Consider the following 18291-nt stretch of genomic DNA (forward strand, 5'->3'; position numbering starts at 1 on the left):
GACGTCAGGTGTTGATGACTTTATACCTAAAAACATTTTACAATACTTTAGCTGTACTCTTTCTGCAACCTGGAACTTAGCATAACCCCAAATTTCTGCCCCATATGTCAAAACTGGCAAGACCATAGAGTCAAAAAGTTTAAAATATTCTTTGTAAGGTAAACTACCTGTATTTTTGACAATACGAAAAATTATTCCCATGGCCTTTCTGACTTGATCCGCTAGAGTTTCTACTGCTTTGCTCCACTGGTTTCTGCTTGATAACATTAAATGTTGGGATTATAGCATAGTCATATAATCGCGGTTAATGCCAGGGGATGACTCCAACCAACTGCACGGGCTGCAATCTGAAACCAAACACTATTCTCCTATTACATTAATATATATACCAATTCACATCCTCACTCAGCCTTTCACTGCCAACGTTCACACAGTGAACACAAGCACCATCACTCTAGCAAAAAATTTCCCACCCACCCACTCCTAAATGCACACCTTACATGTACCATACCCACGTCTACATGTAATACTCTACTCATACACAATGCTCTGCTATCACACATGCACCACAGGCTAACTCCAATGGGCACCACGCACTCCATCGTCAGGACAACCACCTAGGGCATGCTCCACGATATGGTTGTCTGCTAGGACGCCTACCAATCATCAGAAAAGAAAAAAAAAAAAAAAAAAAAAAAAACAGAATCAAATAAAAGAGTAAGAATGAGCAAATGTTATCAATAAACACAGTAAGGGGGGGGGGGGGCTCGCTGGCTGTAACCAGGCATGTGGGGCACAGACCATGGCGGTGCGAGACTCACACGCAGACCCCGCACCACCCAATGCTCCACCCTGTTCGCAGTACACGCCCCTGCTGGTGGCTGGCAACACTCGGGTACCACGCCTTCCATGACGTGCTGTCACTCAAACAGGCGAGTGGCTTCACGACATGGCTGTTCGCTATGACACCTGCACGTGGAGCTCGTCCCCCCCTTCTTTAACGGCACATCTTGTCTCTGAGTCATCATTTATTGGCATTAACCTAAATATTTGTAATACTGACAGTTTTTATTTTTTCACCTCTGAAGAACCACTTTTCAGATTTTTTCAGAATACCCCCTCTAGGAAATACATTAATTTGAGATTTGCTCATATTTACAGATAAGTTCCATTTCTGACAGAAAGATTCAAGAACAGACAACAATCTTTGCAATCCAATGGGAGTGTCACCAAAGATGGTTACGTCATCCGCATAAAGGAGTGAAAACAAATCATAAAACTCTTGCGTAATCTGGATTCCTCGGTTACCTGAGTTTGCTAGCATAGTGTTGAGTTCATTTATAAATAGGGTAAACAGAAACGGGCTCAGCATACATCCTTGCCGCACTTCAACAGAACAATGAAAATAATCTGTCAGTCCCTGTTTATCTCTCACGCAAGATTTAACTTCACTATACATGGCTTTCAAAATTCTGAACATTTTACCAGTAATGCCTTCCATACATAGCCTGTACAATAACATGTTGTGATTTACCGAGTCAAAAGCTTTACTAAAGTCGACAAAAACACAATAAAAGCGACCTTTAGATTTACACAGGTATTTTTAAATTATAACGTGTAACGCAAAAATATTGTCTTCTGTACTAAAGACGCTTCTAAAACCGGCTTGACAATCAGTAATACAACCAACGGCATCAGCCCAATTTACTAATCTTTGATTAAGGATAGAAGTAAAGATTTTCCCAAGTGAACTAAGGAAAGTAATTATTTGTGTCTTGAATATTTCCCTTCTTATGTAGAGGGACGGATGTTTATATGCAATATGATCACTTATACTATCATTGAATTAGATATATTTCGTTGCACATCTCAGAACCCCTTCCAAGGGTATCAATAGATTTTTAGTTGGGACACTCCAAGATACTGTTGCATATTCTAAAATACTATGATCTAAAGTTATGTATGATAAGCACTTTGCCTGACAGGAAATACTCCTAGTTGATTTTCTGCTTTTCTACTGTGAGCAAACTGCCTTCCAAATTGCACTCGAGATCTCCTCATTAATTCATAGAACAGGCCAGATTTATGAGACCTATTTTCTCTCCAGAGCAGGAAGTGTGTGCAAGCCTTCTCATAGTAATCCTTATAACTAGTGTATTCCAACCTGGTATGGTGTGTTTGTTGGAATTAGTGGAAGGTGGTAGTCCTTTCTGCAACAAGCTTTAATACAGATGCAATGTGACTTGTCATTATAGAAACTGTTAAATTGTTCACTAATGAATGTAACAGTTTGTATCAGTACAGGTAAGTGCTTTACTAGGATATATACAGCCAGGATAAAAGATTGTGGCATAACAATGTGTGTTGAAGTGTAGCTTTATTCAAGCAAGGTTTAAAGACCATATTTTGTTGAACCAGACTCAGCTTTGGTAGCAGATTGGTCTGAATTGAAATTATAACAGGAAAATGGTCAAATGAAATAGTGTCATACTTCACATTAATGGATTCAATAATCTTGTTAGTAGCTGTTGTACAGATAATATGATCTAGCCAGCTCTGAGTACAAAATAGTCACTTAGAGATGTATAGAGGTCCTGGTCAGAAGACAACTAATGTCTGCAAGAACAAAGTCATTGTCCCTAGTAAAATTTACTAATAGTCCATATTCATATTGGCCTCTCCATGGATCTGCATTCAAATGTCTGGCGATAAGACAGCAACATGTCTAAGTCATTGATAATGTTCTGTAACAAGCCCAGTATACACTTGTATTCATCATTATCTGAGTTTGCAGTTGGTATACACATTGATAATGACTAAATCATGCTTACCATCCCACTTCACACATATACCGACAATGCGGCTTTCGTCTTGTATTAGAATCGGTGTAACACCATTTTGATTCGTAGGCCAATTAGAATACCAACACCTACCGGCCGGTGAGAACACCTTGTGAAGTATCTATGGCACTCACACCCACTGAGGTAAAGTCTTTGTGTAATGTTGTAAGGACTGATAAATTATTGTTATTAAGCAAGTGCTATTGAATATGTAAAATGTCACAGTATCCAAGTCAATTCTTTACATCACCTAAAGAGGATTTTAGACCCCTTACATTGTGACTTGCAATATTAATACAGTTCATAATTATTTAGTAGTAGCAACAGGTGCATTCCTCCTTTTTGCCATTAGCTCAGATTTGAAAGATAGCTTTACAAGTTACCCTTCTGGCCATACAGACAGAGAATATTGTCAGTGTGGTTTTTCATCCACATCAACTCTGGAAGACAAGTATGTATCAAAGTGTGTGAGAAGTCATGCGATGCAGAGGTGGTGAACACGACTTTCCATGATTTACTGGACATCAGCTGAATCAACTAGGAGGGGTCAGCTTTGACATCTAAATGTTCCCTTTTAATGGTTGGACTGGTTAGGTTAATAACTGGTTTGTTCCCTTTTAATGGTTGGACTGGATAGGTTAATAACTGGTTTGTTCCCTTTTAATGGTTGGACTGGATAGGTTAATAACTGGTTTGTTCCCTTTTAATGGTTGGACTGGTTAGGTTAATAACTGGTTTGTTCCCTTTTAATGGTTGGACTGGTTAGGTTAATAACTGGTTTGTTCCCTTTTATGGTTGGACTGGATAGGTTAATAACTGGTTTGTTCCCTTTTAATGGTTGGACTGGTTAGGTTAATAACTGGTTTGTTCCCTTTTAATGGTTGGACTGGTTAGGTTAATAACTGGTTTGTTCCCTTTTAATGGTTGGACTGGTTAGGTTAATAACTGGTTTGTTCCCTTTTAATGGTTGGACTGGTTAGGTTAATAACTGGTTTGTTCCCTTTTAATGGTTGGACTGGTTAGGTTAATAACTGGTTTGTTCCCTTTTAATGGTTGGACTGGTTAGGTTAATAACTGGTTTGTTCCCTTTTAATGGTTGGACTGGTTAGGTTAATAACTGGTTTGTTCCCTTTTAATGGTTGGACTGGTTAGGTTAATAACTGGTTTGTTCCCTTTTAATGGTTGGACTGGTTAGGTTAATAACTGGTTTGTTCCCTTTTAATGGTTGGACAGGTTAGGTTAATAACTGGTTTGTTCCCTTTTAATGGTTGGACTGGTTAGGTTAATAACTGGTTTGTTCCCTTTTAATGGTTGGACTGGTTAGGTTAATAACTGGTTTGTTCCCTTTTAATGGTTGGACTGGATAGGTTAATAACTGGTTTGTTCCCTTTTAATGGTTGGACTGGTTAGGTTAATAACTGGTTTGTTCCCTTTTAATGGTTGGACTGGTTAGGTTAATAACTGGTTTGTTCCCTTTTAATGGTTGGACTGGTTAGGTTAATAACTGGTTTGTTCCCTTTTAATGGTTGGCCTGGTTAGGTTAATAACTGGTTTGTTCCCTTTTAATAGTTGGACTGGTTAGGTTAATAAGATCCAATCAAATCAATTCTTTGACTCCACATTATTGCTGCTTTGATTTTCTTATACAGATTGTCAACATCTTGTACCCTTTGACTGACAATAGTCCTAGCATTCTTGATTCTGGCTCTGTTTTCATCCACTGTGTGCAGAGTGTCATGTACATCTTTGTGAGTCTGGCCATGTTGTATGGCTAGGTCCCAAGTCTTCTCCGTTATTTTAACGATGTGCTCATCTAAACTCAACAGGATTGTATCAATCTTAGGACAGTCTCGTAGTATTGTCTTGCATGCTACTACAACCTGTAAACCAATAAAGAAATAGTCTTCATCAACATGCTGGCAAATGTGCATATTAAAACAGTGCCTAAGTATTTCAACAGAGTGGGGAAATTTGATAAAATATTAGATTTCCACAATTTCAGATTAGGATTATCATTTAAATGTGAAAAAAAGTTTTCTGACAGAGCTATAGAAAAGTTGGTCCTGAACAAAAGAATTATCCAATGTAATCCTTATGGCTGCAAAATAACACAACGCTAACCAATGTGAGAATCTAGCTGGAACTGAAATGCTATCTTCATAAATTAGTTCCTAAAGATTATGCTTTGCACATTACTGAGTCTAGTACACTGTACACATTACTGAGTCTAGTACACTGTACACATTACTGAGTCTAGTACACTGTACACATTACTGAGTCTAGTACACTGTACACATTACTGAGTCTGATATACTGTACACATTACTGAGTCTGGTATACTGTACACATTACTGAGTCTAGTACACTGTACATATTACTGAGTCTGGTATATTGTACACATTACTGAGTCTAGTACACTGTACACATTACTGAGTCTAGTATACTGTACACATTACTGAGTCTGGTATACTGTACACATTACTGAGTCTAGTACACTGTACACATTACTGAGTCTGGTATACTGTACACATTACTGAGTCTGGTATACTGTACACATTACTGAGTCTAGTACACTGTACACATTACTGAGTCTGGTATACTGTACACATTACTGAGTCTGGTATACTGTACACATTACTGAGTCTGGTATACTGTACACATTACTGAGTCTGGTATACTGTACACATTACTGAGTCTGGTATACTGTACACATTACTGAGTCTAGTACACTGTACACATTACTGAGTCTGGTATACTGTACACATTACTGAGTCTGGTATACTGTACACATTACTGAGTCTGGTATATTGTACACATTACTGAGTCTGGTATACTGTACACATTACTGATCTAGCGAGTCTGGTATACTTTATACATTACTGAGTCTGGTATACTGTACACATTACTGAGTCTGGTATACTGTACACATTACTGAGTCTAGTACACTGTACACATTACTGAGTCTAGTACACTACACATTACTGAGTCTGGTATACTGTACACATTACTGAGTCTAGTACACTGTACACATTACTGAGTCTGGTATACTGTACACATTACTGAGTCTGGTATACTGTACACATTACTGAGTCTAGTACACTGTACACATTACTGAGTCTGGTACACTGTACACATTACTGAGTCTGGTACACTTTATACATTACTGAGTCTGGTATACTGTACACATTACTGAGTCTGGTATACTGTACACATTACTGAGTCTAGTACACTGTACACATTACTGAGTCTAGTATACTGTACACATTACTGAGTCTGGTATACTGTACACATTACTGAGTCTGGTATACTGTACACATTACTGAGTCTGGTATACTGTACACATTACTGAGTCTGGTATACTGTACACATTACTGCAGAGTTTGGTATATTGTACACATTACTGAGTCTGGTATATTGTACACATTACTGAGTCTGGTATACTGTACACATTACTGAGTCTAGTACACTGTACACATTACTGAGTCTAGTACACTTTACACATTACTGAGTCTGGTATACTGTACACATTACTGAGTCTAGTACACTGTACACATTACTGAGTCTGGTACACTGTACACATTACTGAGTCTGGTATACTGTACACATTACTGAGTCTAGTACACTGTACACATTAGTGAGTCTGGTACACTGACAGTGACAAATGCCACACTTTTCAAATTACTGTATGTTATATAAATAAGAACTGGAACTATTTATTTCTTATATATCACCTGTCAACAATCTCGCATTCTGATTGGTCAAGAGCCCTGCAGATATGCAGGTGTATTTTTCACCAATAGCCATATTTTTGCTTGTTGTATCACATGATCACTGCACGTCCCCTTGTAAACAAACCTAGCAGACAACTAGAAATCCAGCTATAAAAAGCATGTCCAGTGCCAAATTTGTTGTCAACCGAACAAAATATCACCGTTGTATACATTGTAACAAGTCTTTGAACTGTACTTTTCATGTCGCAGGGAAAGTCAAAAATTCTGCACAGAACGGCAAAAGTCCAGTGACGGCGAATGCATGGTCGTCATGTGATCGTAAACATGAATTCCTAAATTTATCAAGGATATGAAAATCACCACCACAGAGGCCTAGAGGGTGCAATGTTTGCTTAATTAGAACAACGAAGTATATCACAAACATTTATGTACATTTAATGGAATACAGTACGCAAAACAAAGATGCACTCATTTTTCTGCTGAAGGTTATAAGTTTGAACATATCACAGAGTGATATGCAAATAGTAAACATTACGTCATAATACTGAGCAAATGCGCACTCTGATTGGATGATAAAGTTAAGGCTGACATGTAAACAACCGCATTGTGTGATACTACGCTCAACAGTATAATGCAGAAGTGATTTTTATTTTAAAATGAAACAGCATTTTTAGACATTCAAAAATGAATTCGTAGTCGCAGGTGATGTAAAAGTATGTTATTTGCCAAATACTGTTCCACATCTTGCTGCTTGAGGTAAATTTTCCGGTATAACGGCTCACCCTCGGCTCTCCGTTATATTATTAAAATTAACTCTCGCAGCAAGATATGGAACGGTATTTGGCAAATAACATATACATATACAGCTAGATATAAATGACGCATTCATTTTCCCTGAAACTTGGTGATATGACAATCACGGGTTTACAATTAACACCATATTGTTAATTTAATTTTCATTGTTGTGTTGTTCAATGTTGTGTGACAACATCCCTGGACTATGTGCAAGCAAGATGTCCCATATGACATGTCACCTTTGTGCCAGATTTGAAATCTGATACTGCATATCTGAGAAATGATGTATTATGGACAGAGCCCATTGTACAATGCAAAGTAACAACTTTGTTGATGTTAACGTGCATCTTAATTCGTTCAGCAGAAAAATGACAATTACAAACAAGTATGTAAATGAGGTCAAATGGCATCACAAGCTGACGTGATGCCGATCATTCTTAGTCAGTTTGTACATGAGAGATAATTACTCTTACTGCCGAAGCTTTCTGCCTCCCACCACTGTGAGTTACTAGACATCATTACTGTCAATATACACCCATTTCATCAACTTCCATAGCTTTCTACCACCCATGATTGTGCATTACTAGCCACCACAGTTAAATGCACTCTTTCTACGGAGGTCATTTCTGCAGATGGATTCATGCGTTGCCATATTCCGCATGGTAATTTTGTTTTAATTATTAGATTTATACTAGTATTTAGTGTGGGTGTCTTTAGATAGTATGATGGCAAAATAAAGAACAAAGCAGTGTAGTAAGAGAAATCTTAGCATATTAAGTCTTAGAAGACAAGAGTTTTGATGGATTGGTAAGCATTTGAAGTTGAAGACACGTTTACGTATTTGCATATCTTTATGAGAGGGTAGGGGAATATCTTTAAGAGAGGGGAGGGAGTATCTTTATGAGAGGGGAGGGGAGTATCTTTATGAGAGGGGAGGGGAGTATCTTTATGAGAGGGGAGGGGAGTATCTTTATGAGAGGGGAGGGGAGTATCTTTATGAGAGGGGAGGGGAGTATCTTTATGAGAGGGGAGGGGGTATCTTTATGAGAGGGGAGGGGGAAGGCTTGCACACACCGGTATTTAACCTGGATGGACTGCAAGATAATTGGTTCAATTCAAAAATAAGGAAACATAGATATATATATATATATACTGTAGACCCACCGATGAAGAGGAGCTCAGTCTCTTCGAAATATTTGGGTTAGAACTGTATATATATTATTTATTTGCCAGAGGTTGAAAAAAACAACAACCAAATTTACATAAGTGAGGAAAATGAAATAATCTAGTGATTTAGATCACTGTTCTTTGCCAGTTTACTAAAGCATGTGTCAGTATTATTGTGTGTTTGGGTCTGACATGTGTATCAAACATATTCCAATGATGTCTCAAAAACTGCTTGCCCAAAGATAGAAAGGGAGCATGGCATATGGATCACAGAAATTACTAGTTTTTTGTTTTGAAACTCATTTGGTTATAGTTGCATTTGTAAACCATTCATGTCACCACTGTACTGTACTGAATTTCATACCAGTTTGCACAGTATGCCACTCACACCAAGTTATACAACTTATAGTGTTGTTTTTCAGCCATGTAGAGAGGAGACTGTGATAAACAACATTAGTACATGGTGAATGAATTGAATGCAAACAGAATATGTGATATATGATCAGTCATGCACATGTTTGTGTATTAAGGTTGTTGCACAGGCTATTTTTCATCCCCATGCTTTACTTAGTAAAAATGTCATATCTTTGTTAAAAATAAAGATATTGACTCCATATTTTCACAGTATATATTCAACACTCCAGCAAAACCATTAAAATATTGTTTGTTTATGTTTTGATGAAATTTGATATGTGTGTATATTAATATGTCATATTTTTCATATTTTTTAATTTTTACAAGGTAATTGTTGTTTTTTGGGGGTTTTTTTTTCATTGCTGTCATCATAAATAAAAATGTCAAATTCGTATTGCTCAACTTTGCTGAAATTTAATTCCATTTGGTTGCTATTATCTGTTAAAATTGCAATTTTTGTAAACCTGTATCCCCTTTACAATGAAGCAGTGTTCCCTGGCCTTCACTGGCCGTTCAACTGTTGGGGAATTCCAACCATGCATTCCTTGTCCTTGACCTAGGCAGCCATATCGGATTGTATCATGACGAAATTGGATATGTACATGTGTGTCAAAGAACACTGTCCTAATACCAACTTTGAATAAGATCTGTTCAAGCATGTCTGAGTTATGGCTTTGGACATGGAAAATTTGCAAACAAAGTGGCTGCTAGGCAGCCATATTGGATTGTATCATGAAACAAATTGACGCGCATATGTATGCTATTGTATGTTGCCCCTGTACCAAGTTTGAAAAAAATCGGTCCTGGCATCTCCAAGAAACGGCTCTGGACGGACGGACTGACGGACGGACAGAACTCAATCCATAAGTTCCCGTCCCAGACTTTGTCCGGCGGGGACTGAAAAGAAGAGTAACTGCAATAATAAGTTAAGATTGATTAACATTTGTTGAGAATGTAAAAAAAAGCACATCATCGCACCACTTAAGACAACATTACCTGATGAGAAACTATTTTTTCCTTTTTAGTGGCCTACAAAAATATGCCAATAACTTATTAAAACTAAAAGCTACATTAGTAATATTTTCAGGACAGGTGCACTTTGGTATCGCAAATGTATGTACCAAGTTATAATTTTTGAGATATAGCCTAATTACCAAAAACCATTAATTATGTAAATTGCTCATTAATATTCACGAGATTTTTACCAAACCTAATCAAGTCTTGCCATTACCCTACGGAATTCGTCTTCAAAATTTCATTTGAATTGAGCAACCGGTTGTGGAGAAAACGATGACACAGACAGACACACGCACAGACACAGACTTCCACCCACTAAATACATCTCTACCTTACGGAAGAAAAAATAGCTACTTGCTAATCAAGTCTGTCTACCGAGTTCATACAGATTAAGACAGTGAAAACCAGAAGAAATGCTGTTTTTTCAACATTTCACAAACCGTCCAGGCCGTATGTAGAAATGCTAGTTGAAAGCATGGTTGTGGATTAGTTTCTTTGGACCCTCTAGTATGTATGGTAATCGTCATATGGTTCATATCCACCTTTAGACTACTGTAGAGACACTCTATATAAGTAATACGAATCGTACTGTAAAGCTTGCTTACTATTTCAAAGCTAGGGAGACAACAAACCGTGTGTATTGCGCATGCGTAGCGTTCTATACGTTCTACGTGTAGCCTCGGTTGCTCAGCTGATCAGCCGTGCTCTAAGCAAAGCCATCACCACATATCACCTGAAATACGGCTAATTTGAAGATGCCAAAACCAAAAATAGGAATAATAAAGGCCAAGCTTCGTTACAAGGCCTTGTCAGACTCTGGTATAAAGGCCAGGTTAGAATACATGGAGTCGCAAGACAGAGTTTCGGTGACAAGGTTAGAGCGAGGTTAGACATTGCCCAGTAACCCACACAGCACAGCCAGCCATCTGCAGTCTACGAGTGTGGGGACTGTGATGCCGACAGATGGTTTATACAAGAAACAGAAGCAACCAGTTAATGAAGTTACCCCTACGGAGAAAACGTAACTTTCATTTGACTAGACCTATCATTCTAATATTAAACCGTCCTGCAATGTGTCAACAGTTGTGGCAGTAGTGTTGAATTTTCTTGTGGAATGTCCACAAAATGAAAGCGTGTATGACAAATCAGAAATTGTACTTCTGTGAATTTTTCAATGTATGGAAATATTTATGTCTACAGTAGGTTTTCCATACTGACTCATGTCATGTTACAGTTATTAATGTATGTCCATTTATTTATTTATTTTTGTAAAACTATCACTAGAAGAAGCCATATCCAGAATAATTATGTACAATAATAAATTTCAGTAAATTTTATAACACTCTTGGTCTTCTTCTTCATTGAGCAAGCAAGCAAGCGAATGAGATAACGAGTAAGTTTACTGTATTGTTGAAAAGGTATGCTGTATACGTTTTATCACCGATAATGTATGGAATTCAAAATGAAATAATAAACATGACATTTCTACTACAACATAGTAAAAAGCAATGGCACATAACTGAATGCAACATGGGATGGGATCCAAATATTTTATCAACTCAAGTGTCTGGATGTATTATATATGATCGATAATTTATTAACAAAAGTCAAAACTACCTTACACAAAAACATATTTTATTTATGAAATTATAAGTCCCTGTGAAAACGTAGTAATTCGGTTAAGTTGGGAATCGTTTACTTGTGTATTGGACGGCGTCAGTATCTAGCTAGTGCACTGTCTGTCGACCACTTTTGTATCTCTTCTTGTCTTAGCCTGTCCATTTCACTTCAGCTTGATCCTGTCAAAAAAAGAAAAGAACAATGTTTAGGCCACTTTCTCGCCCATGCATGAAATGAATAAGTTACTCAGCATAGGTGAAGTGCACTATCAGGGAAAAATGCACCGACTATCTACTCGGCTAGTCCTAGCTACTAGTACTAGTACTTGGCGACAATATGTGAATTCACTGAAGGTGATACACATTGTACGCATGGATAGGATAGGAAAGTGAGAAACACATCTAAATCAAAGGTTGAACGTTATATTTATGTACTCACCCTCCTTCTGAGATTTTGAGGTGAAATCGGCAGCAGGCGTCTGAATACTAGTCCGTGTAGACGGCATCTAAACTTTCTACAAAATGCCACATGCTGCCATTGCGTGATATGGGCCCATATACAGAGAATCATCGTTGAGGGCGCATCAGACTCCCCAGCAAAATACAAACATGTCAATTCCAGTCACAGTTTGAGGTCGATTTACCTGTACATTTCCTGTTAGCCCCTTGCTAATTCTTATTCAAATGTGTATAAATACATTTATTGAATTGAATTTACATATTTTTATTGAGAATTTTAACTGACGTCCTAGCCTGTGCAACTCCCTTAATGATAGAGATTCCTTATTCAATTAATTTTTTCCTTCACTTTTTCATTTGTTTTAAGTTTATTCAGTCTTTAGAGAAACCCACACAAGGAGAATGAAGAGCTACAGTTGGTGATGGATAGGATTCTGTATATATAGTGCAATGTTTGTGCCCAACACACACCAATTTTTCAGAGGGAGTGCTCCTAGCTTAATCAGAGTTGTAACTCTTATATTTCAGTGCACTATTATTCTGCCAAACACCCATTGACAGCAGTATGTTATGACTGAGATAATGGGGATATTGTAGAAATTACAGAAGAAATTAAACCTACATATAAAACTGCAAAGTCAGCTAAAGGAAAGGATTTTGGTGTGTCTCCAAATAAACTACTGCAATAAACAATGACATGACACTTTACTTTGATACCTATGGCAACCAGTGCATGTAACAGAGACTTTGAACTGTGCTGCTGATTGCCACTTTGGTATTCCATGGAAATCAGTGGTAACTGAACACACGACTGTAATATGTGCCAAGTAGATTCAGTCACAATATTTGTTTTATTGTGCCTTGCTATGCTGCATTTTTGTAATACATTATGAATAAAGAAGTATTGATGGTCAAACATTGTCGTTAACCATTCATATTTAAATTGGATAACTAATTTGCATACTTTGGAATATATAATCAGTTTGTTTTGTAAACCACCCTCCCTCTTTAGTTTTGCAAATCAAATGTGATGTCAAACAAAGTTATTACTTTGCACGGCTTAATCCAAGAAAACCAACACATCGTTATCATATCACACATTCCATTGGCATTTCGAGGCTTCCACAACATTTTAGTATATGCATATACTAAAATGAAATGATGTTATTTATTCATTTCTATAGTTTATCTAAATACAAGGTATGCGTTCTCCTCATACCACATTACTATAGAAACTGATGGTTAAAGTACCAGTAAGTAGAATACTAGGTATGCGTTCTCCTCATAGCACATACTATAGAAACTGATGGTTAAAGTACCAGTAAGTAGAATACTAGGTATGCGTTCTCCTCATAGCACATACTATAGAAACTGATGGTTAAAGTACCAGTAAGTAGAATACAAGGTATGCGTTCTCCTCATAGCACATACTATAGAAACTGATGGTTAAAGTACCAGTAAGTAGAATACTAGGTATGTGTTCTCCTCATACCACATTACTATAGAAACTGATGGTTAAAGTACCAGTAAGTAGAATACTAGGTATGTGTTCTCCTCATAGCACATTACTATGGAAACTGATGGTTAAAGTACCAGTAAGTAGAATACTAGGTATGTGTTCTCCTCATACCACATTACTATGGAAACTGATGGTTAAAGTACCAGTAAGTAGAACACTAGGTATGTGTTCTCCTCATACCACATTACTATAGAAACTGATAGTTAAAGTACCAGTAAGTAGAATACTAGGTATGTGTTCTCCTCATAGCACATTACTATGGAAACTGGTGGTTAAAGTACCAGTAAGTAGAATACTAGGTATGTGTTCTCCTCATAGCACATTACTATAGAAACTGATGGTTAAAGTACCAGTAAGTAGAATACTAGGTATGTGTTCTCCTCATAGCACATTACTATAGAAACTGATGGTTAAAGTACCAGTAAGTAGAATACTAGGTATGCATTCTCCTCATAGCACATACTATAGAAACTGATGGTTAAAGTACCAGTAAGTAGAACACTAGGTATGTGTTCTCCTCATAGCACATACTATAGAAACTGATGGTTAAAGTACCAGTAAGTAGAATACTAGGTATGCGTTCTCCTCATAACACATTACTATAGAAACTGATGGTTAAAGTACCAGTAAGTAGAATACTAGGTATGCGTTCTCCTCATAGCACATACTATAGAAACTGATGGTTAAAGTACCAGTAAGTAGAATACTAGGTATGCATTCTCCTCATAGCACATACTATAGAAACTGATGGTTAAAGTACCAGTAAGTAGAATACTAGGTATGCGTTCTCCTCATAGCACATTACTATAGAAACTGATGGTTAAAGTACCAGTAAGTAGAATACTAGGTATGCATTCTCCTCATAGCACATACTATAGAAACTGATGGTTAAAGTACCAGTAAGTAGAATACTAGGTATGCGTTCTCCTCATAGCACATACTATAGAAACTGATGGTTAAAGTACCAGTAAGTAGAATACTAGGTATGCATTCTCCTCATAGCACATACTATAGAAACTGATGGTTAAAGTACCAGTAAGTAGAATACTAGGTATGTGTTCTCCTCATAGCACATTACTATAGAAACTGATGGTTAAAGTACCAGTAAGTAGAATACTAGGTATGTGTTCTCCTCATAGCACATTACTATAGAAACTGATGGTTAAAGTACCAGTAAGTAGAATACTAGGTATGTGTTCTCCTCATAGCACATTACTATAGAAACTGATGGTTAAAGTACCAGTAAGTAGAATACTAGGTATGTGTTCTCCTCATAGCACATTACTATAGAAACTGATGGTTAAAGTACCAGTAAGTAGAATACTAGGTATGTGTTCTCCTCATAGCACATTACTATAGAAACTGATGGTTAAAGTACCAGTAAGTAGAATACTAGGTATGTGTTCTCCTCATAGCACATTACTATAGAAACTGATGGTTAAAGTACCAGTAAGTAGTATACTAGGTATGTGTTCTCCTCATAGCACAGTACTATAGAAACTGATGGTTAAAGTACCAGTAAGTAGAATACTAGGTATGTGTTCTCCTCATAGCACATTACTATAGAAACTGATGGTTAAAGTACCAGTAAGTAGAATACTAGGTATGTGTTCTCCTCATAGCACAGTACTATAGAAACTGATGGTTAAAGTACCAGTAAGTAGAATACAAGGTATGCGTTCTCCTCATACCACATTACTATAGAAACTGATGGTTAAAGTACCAGTAAGTAGAACACTAGGTATGTGTTCTCCTCATAGCACATTACTATAGAAACTGATGGTTAAAGTACCAGTAAGTAGAATACTAGGTATGCATTCTCCTCATAGCACATACTATAGAAACTGATGGTTAAAGTACCAGTAAGTAGAATACTAGGTATGTGTTCTCCTCATAGCACATACTATAGAAACTAATGGTTAAAGTACCAGTAAGTAGAATACTAGGTATGCGTTCTCCTCATACCACATACTATAGAAACTGATGGTTAAAGTACCAGTAAGTAGAATACTAGGTATGTGTTCTCCTCATAGCACATTACTATAGAAACTGATGGTTAAAGTACCAGTAAGTAGAATACTAGGTATGCATTCTCCTCATAGCACATTACTATAGAAACTGATGGTTAAAGTACCAGTAAGTAGAATACTAGGTATGCGTTCTCCTCATAGCACATACTATAGAAACTGATGGTTAAAGTACCAGTAAGTAGAATACTAGGTATGCGTTCTCCTCATAGCACATTACTATAGAAACTGATGGTTAAAGTACCAGTAAGTAGAATACTAGGTATGCATTCTCCTCATAGCACATTACTATAGAAACTGATGGTTAAAGTACCAGTAAGTAGAATACTAGGTATGTGTTCTCCTCATAGCACATTACTATAGAAACTGATGGTTAAAGTACCAGTAAGTAGAATACTAGGTATGCATTCTCCTCATAGCACATACTATAGAAACTGATGGTTAAAGTACCAGTAAGTAGAATACTAGGTATGCATTCTCCTCATAGCACATTACTATAGAAACTGATGGTTAAAGTACCAGTAAGTAGAATACTAGGTATGCATTCTCCTCATAGCACATTACTATAGAAACTGATGGTTAAAGTACCAGTAAGTAGAATACTAGGTATGCATTCTCCTCATAGCACATTACTATAGAAACTGATGGTTAAAGTACCAGTAAGTAGAATACTAGGTATGCGTTCTCCTCATACCACATTACTATAGAAACTGATGGTTAAAGTACCAGTAAGTAGAATACTAGGTATGTGTTCTCCTCATAGCACATACTATAGAAACTGATGGTTAAAGTACCAGTAAGTAGAATACTAGGTATGCATTCTCCTCATAGCACATTACTATAGAAACTGATGGTTAAAGTACCAGTAAGTAGAATACTAGGTGTGTGTTCTCCTCATACCACATTACTATAGAAACTGATGGTTAAAGTACCAGTAAGTAGAATACTAGGTATGTGTTCTCCTCATAGCACATTACTATAGAAACTGATGGTTAAAGTACCAGTAAGTAGAATACTAGGTATGCGTTCTCCTCATACCACATTACTACAGAAACTGATGGTTAAAGTACCAGTAAGTAGAATACTAGGTATGCGTTCTCCTCATAGCACATACTATAGAAACTGATGGTTAAAGTACCAGTAAGTAGAATACTAGGTGTGCGTTCTCCTCATAGAACATTACTATGGAAACTGATGGTTAAAGTACCAGTAAGTAGAATACTAGGTATGTGTTCTCCTCATAGCACATTACTATAGAAACTGATGGTTAAAGTACCAGTAAGTAGAATACTAGGTATGTGTTCTCCTCATAGCACATTACTATAGAAACTGATGGTTAAAGTACCAGTAAGTAGAATACTAGGTATGTGTTCTCCTCATAGCACATTACTATAGAAACTGATGGTTAAAGTACCAGTAAGTAGAATACTAGGTATGTGTTCTCCTCATAGCACATTACTATAGAAACTGATGGTTAAAGTACCAGTAAGTAGAATACTAGGTATGCATTCTCCTCATAGCACAGTACTATAGAAACTGATGGTTAAAGTACCAGTAAGTAGAATACTAGGTATGTGTTCTCCTCATAGCACATTACTATAGAAACTGATGGTTAAAGTACCAGTAAGTAGAATACTAGGTATGTGTTCTCCTCATAGCACATTACTATAGAAACTGATGGTTAAAGTACCAGTAAGTAGAATACTAGGTATGTGTTCTCCTCATAGCACATTACTATAGAAACTGATGGTTAAAGTACCAGTAAGTAGAATACTAGGTGTGCGTTCTCCTCATAGAACATTACTATGGAAACTGATGGTTAAAGTACCAGTAAGTAGAATACTAGGTATGTGTTCTCCTCATAGCACATTACTATAGAAACTGATGGTTAAAGTACCAGTAAGTAGAATACTAGGTATGTGTTCTCCTCATAGCACATTACTATAGAAACTGATGGTTAAAGTACCAGTAAGTAGAATACTAGGTATGTGTTCTCCTCATAGCACATACTATAGAAACTGATGGTTAAAGTACCAGTAAGTAGAACACTAGGTATGTGTTCTCCTCATAGCACATTACTATAGAAACTGATGGTTAAAGTACCAGTAAGTAGAATACTAGGTATGTGTTCTCCTCATAGCACATTACTATAGAAACTGATGGTTAAAGTACCAGTAAGTAGAATACTAGGTATGTGTTCTCCTCATACCACATTACTATAGAAACTGATGGTTAAAGTACCAGTAAGTAGAATACTAGGTATGTGTTCTCCTCATAGCACATTACTCTGGAAACTGATGGTTAAAGTACCAGTAAGTAGAATACTAGATATGTGTTCTCCTCATAGCACATTACTATAGAAACTGATGGTTAAAGTACCAGTAAGTAGAATACTAGGTATGTGTTCTCCTCATAGCACATACTATAGAAACTGATGGTTAAAGTACCAGTAAGTAGAATACTAGGTATGTGTTCTCCTCATAGCACATTACTATAGAAACTGATGGTTAAAGTACCAGTAAGTAGAATACTAGGTATGCGTTCTCCTCATAGCACATTACTATGGAAACTGATGGTTAAAGTACCAGTAAGTAGAATACTAGGTATGTGTTCTCCTCATAGCACATTACTATAGAAACTGATGGTTAAAGTACCAGTAAGTAGAATACTAGGTATGCGTTCTCCTCATAGCACATACTATAG

At 36.9% G+C, this 18291-nt stretch overlaps 1 protein-coding gene across 2 annotated transcripts in view; it reads right to left on the reverse strand.

Annotated features, from left to right (window-relative positions):
* Nucleotides 1-490: 490 nt before the first annotated feature.
* LOC144432615 (uncharacterized) overlaps nucleotides 491-18291 on the reverse strand; it is a 56453-nt gene continuing 38652 nt past the window's right edge. For both annotated transcript variants that reach the window (XM_078120871.1, XM_078120872.1), the window contains one exon: nucleotides 491-4720. In XM_078120871.1, coding sequence (XP_077976997.1) covers nucleotides 4424-4720 — 297 coding nt within the window. In that variant the 3' untranslated portion in view covers nucleotides 491-4423. The remainder of the gene's footprint in view (nucleotides 4721-18291) is intronic.

The sequence above is a fragment of the Glandiceps talaboti genome, chromosome 3, assembly GCF_964340395.1.
Source record: "Glandiceps talaboti chromosome 3, keGlaTala1.1, whole genome shotgun sequence".
Taxonomy (NCBI): Eukaryota; Metazoa; Hemichordata; class Enteropneusta; family Spengelidae; genus Glandiceps; species Glandiceps talaboti.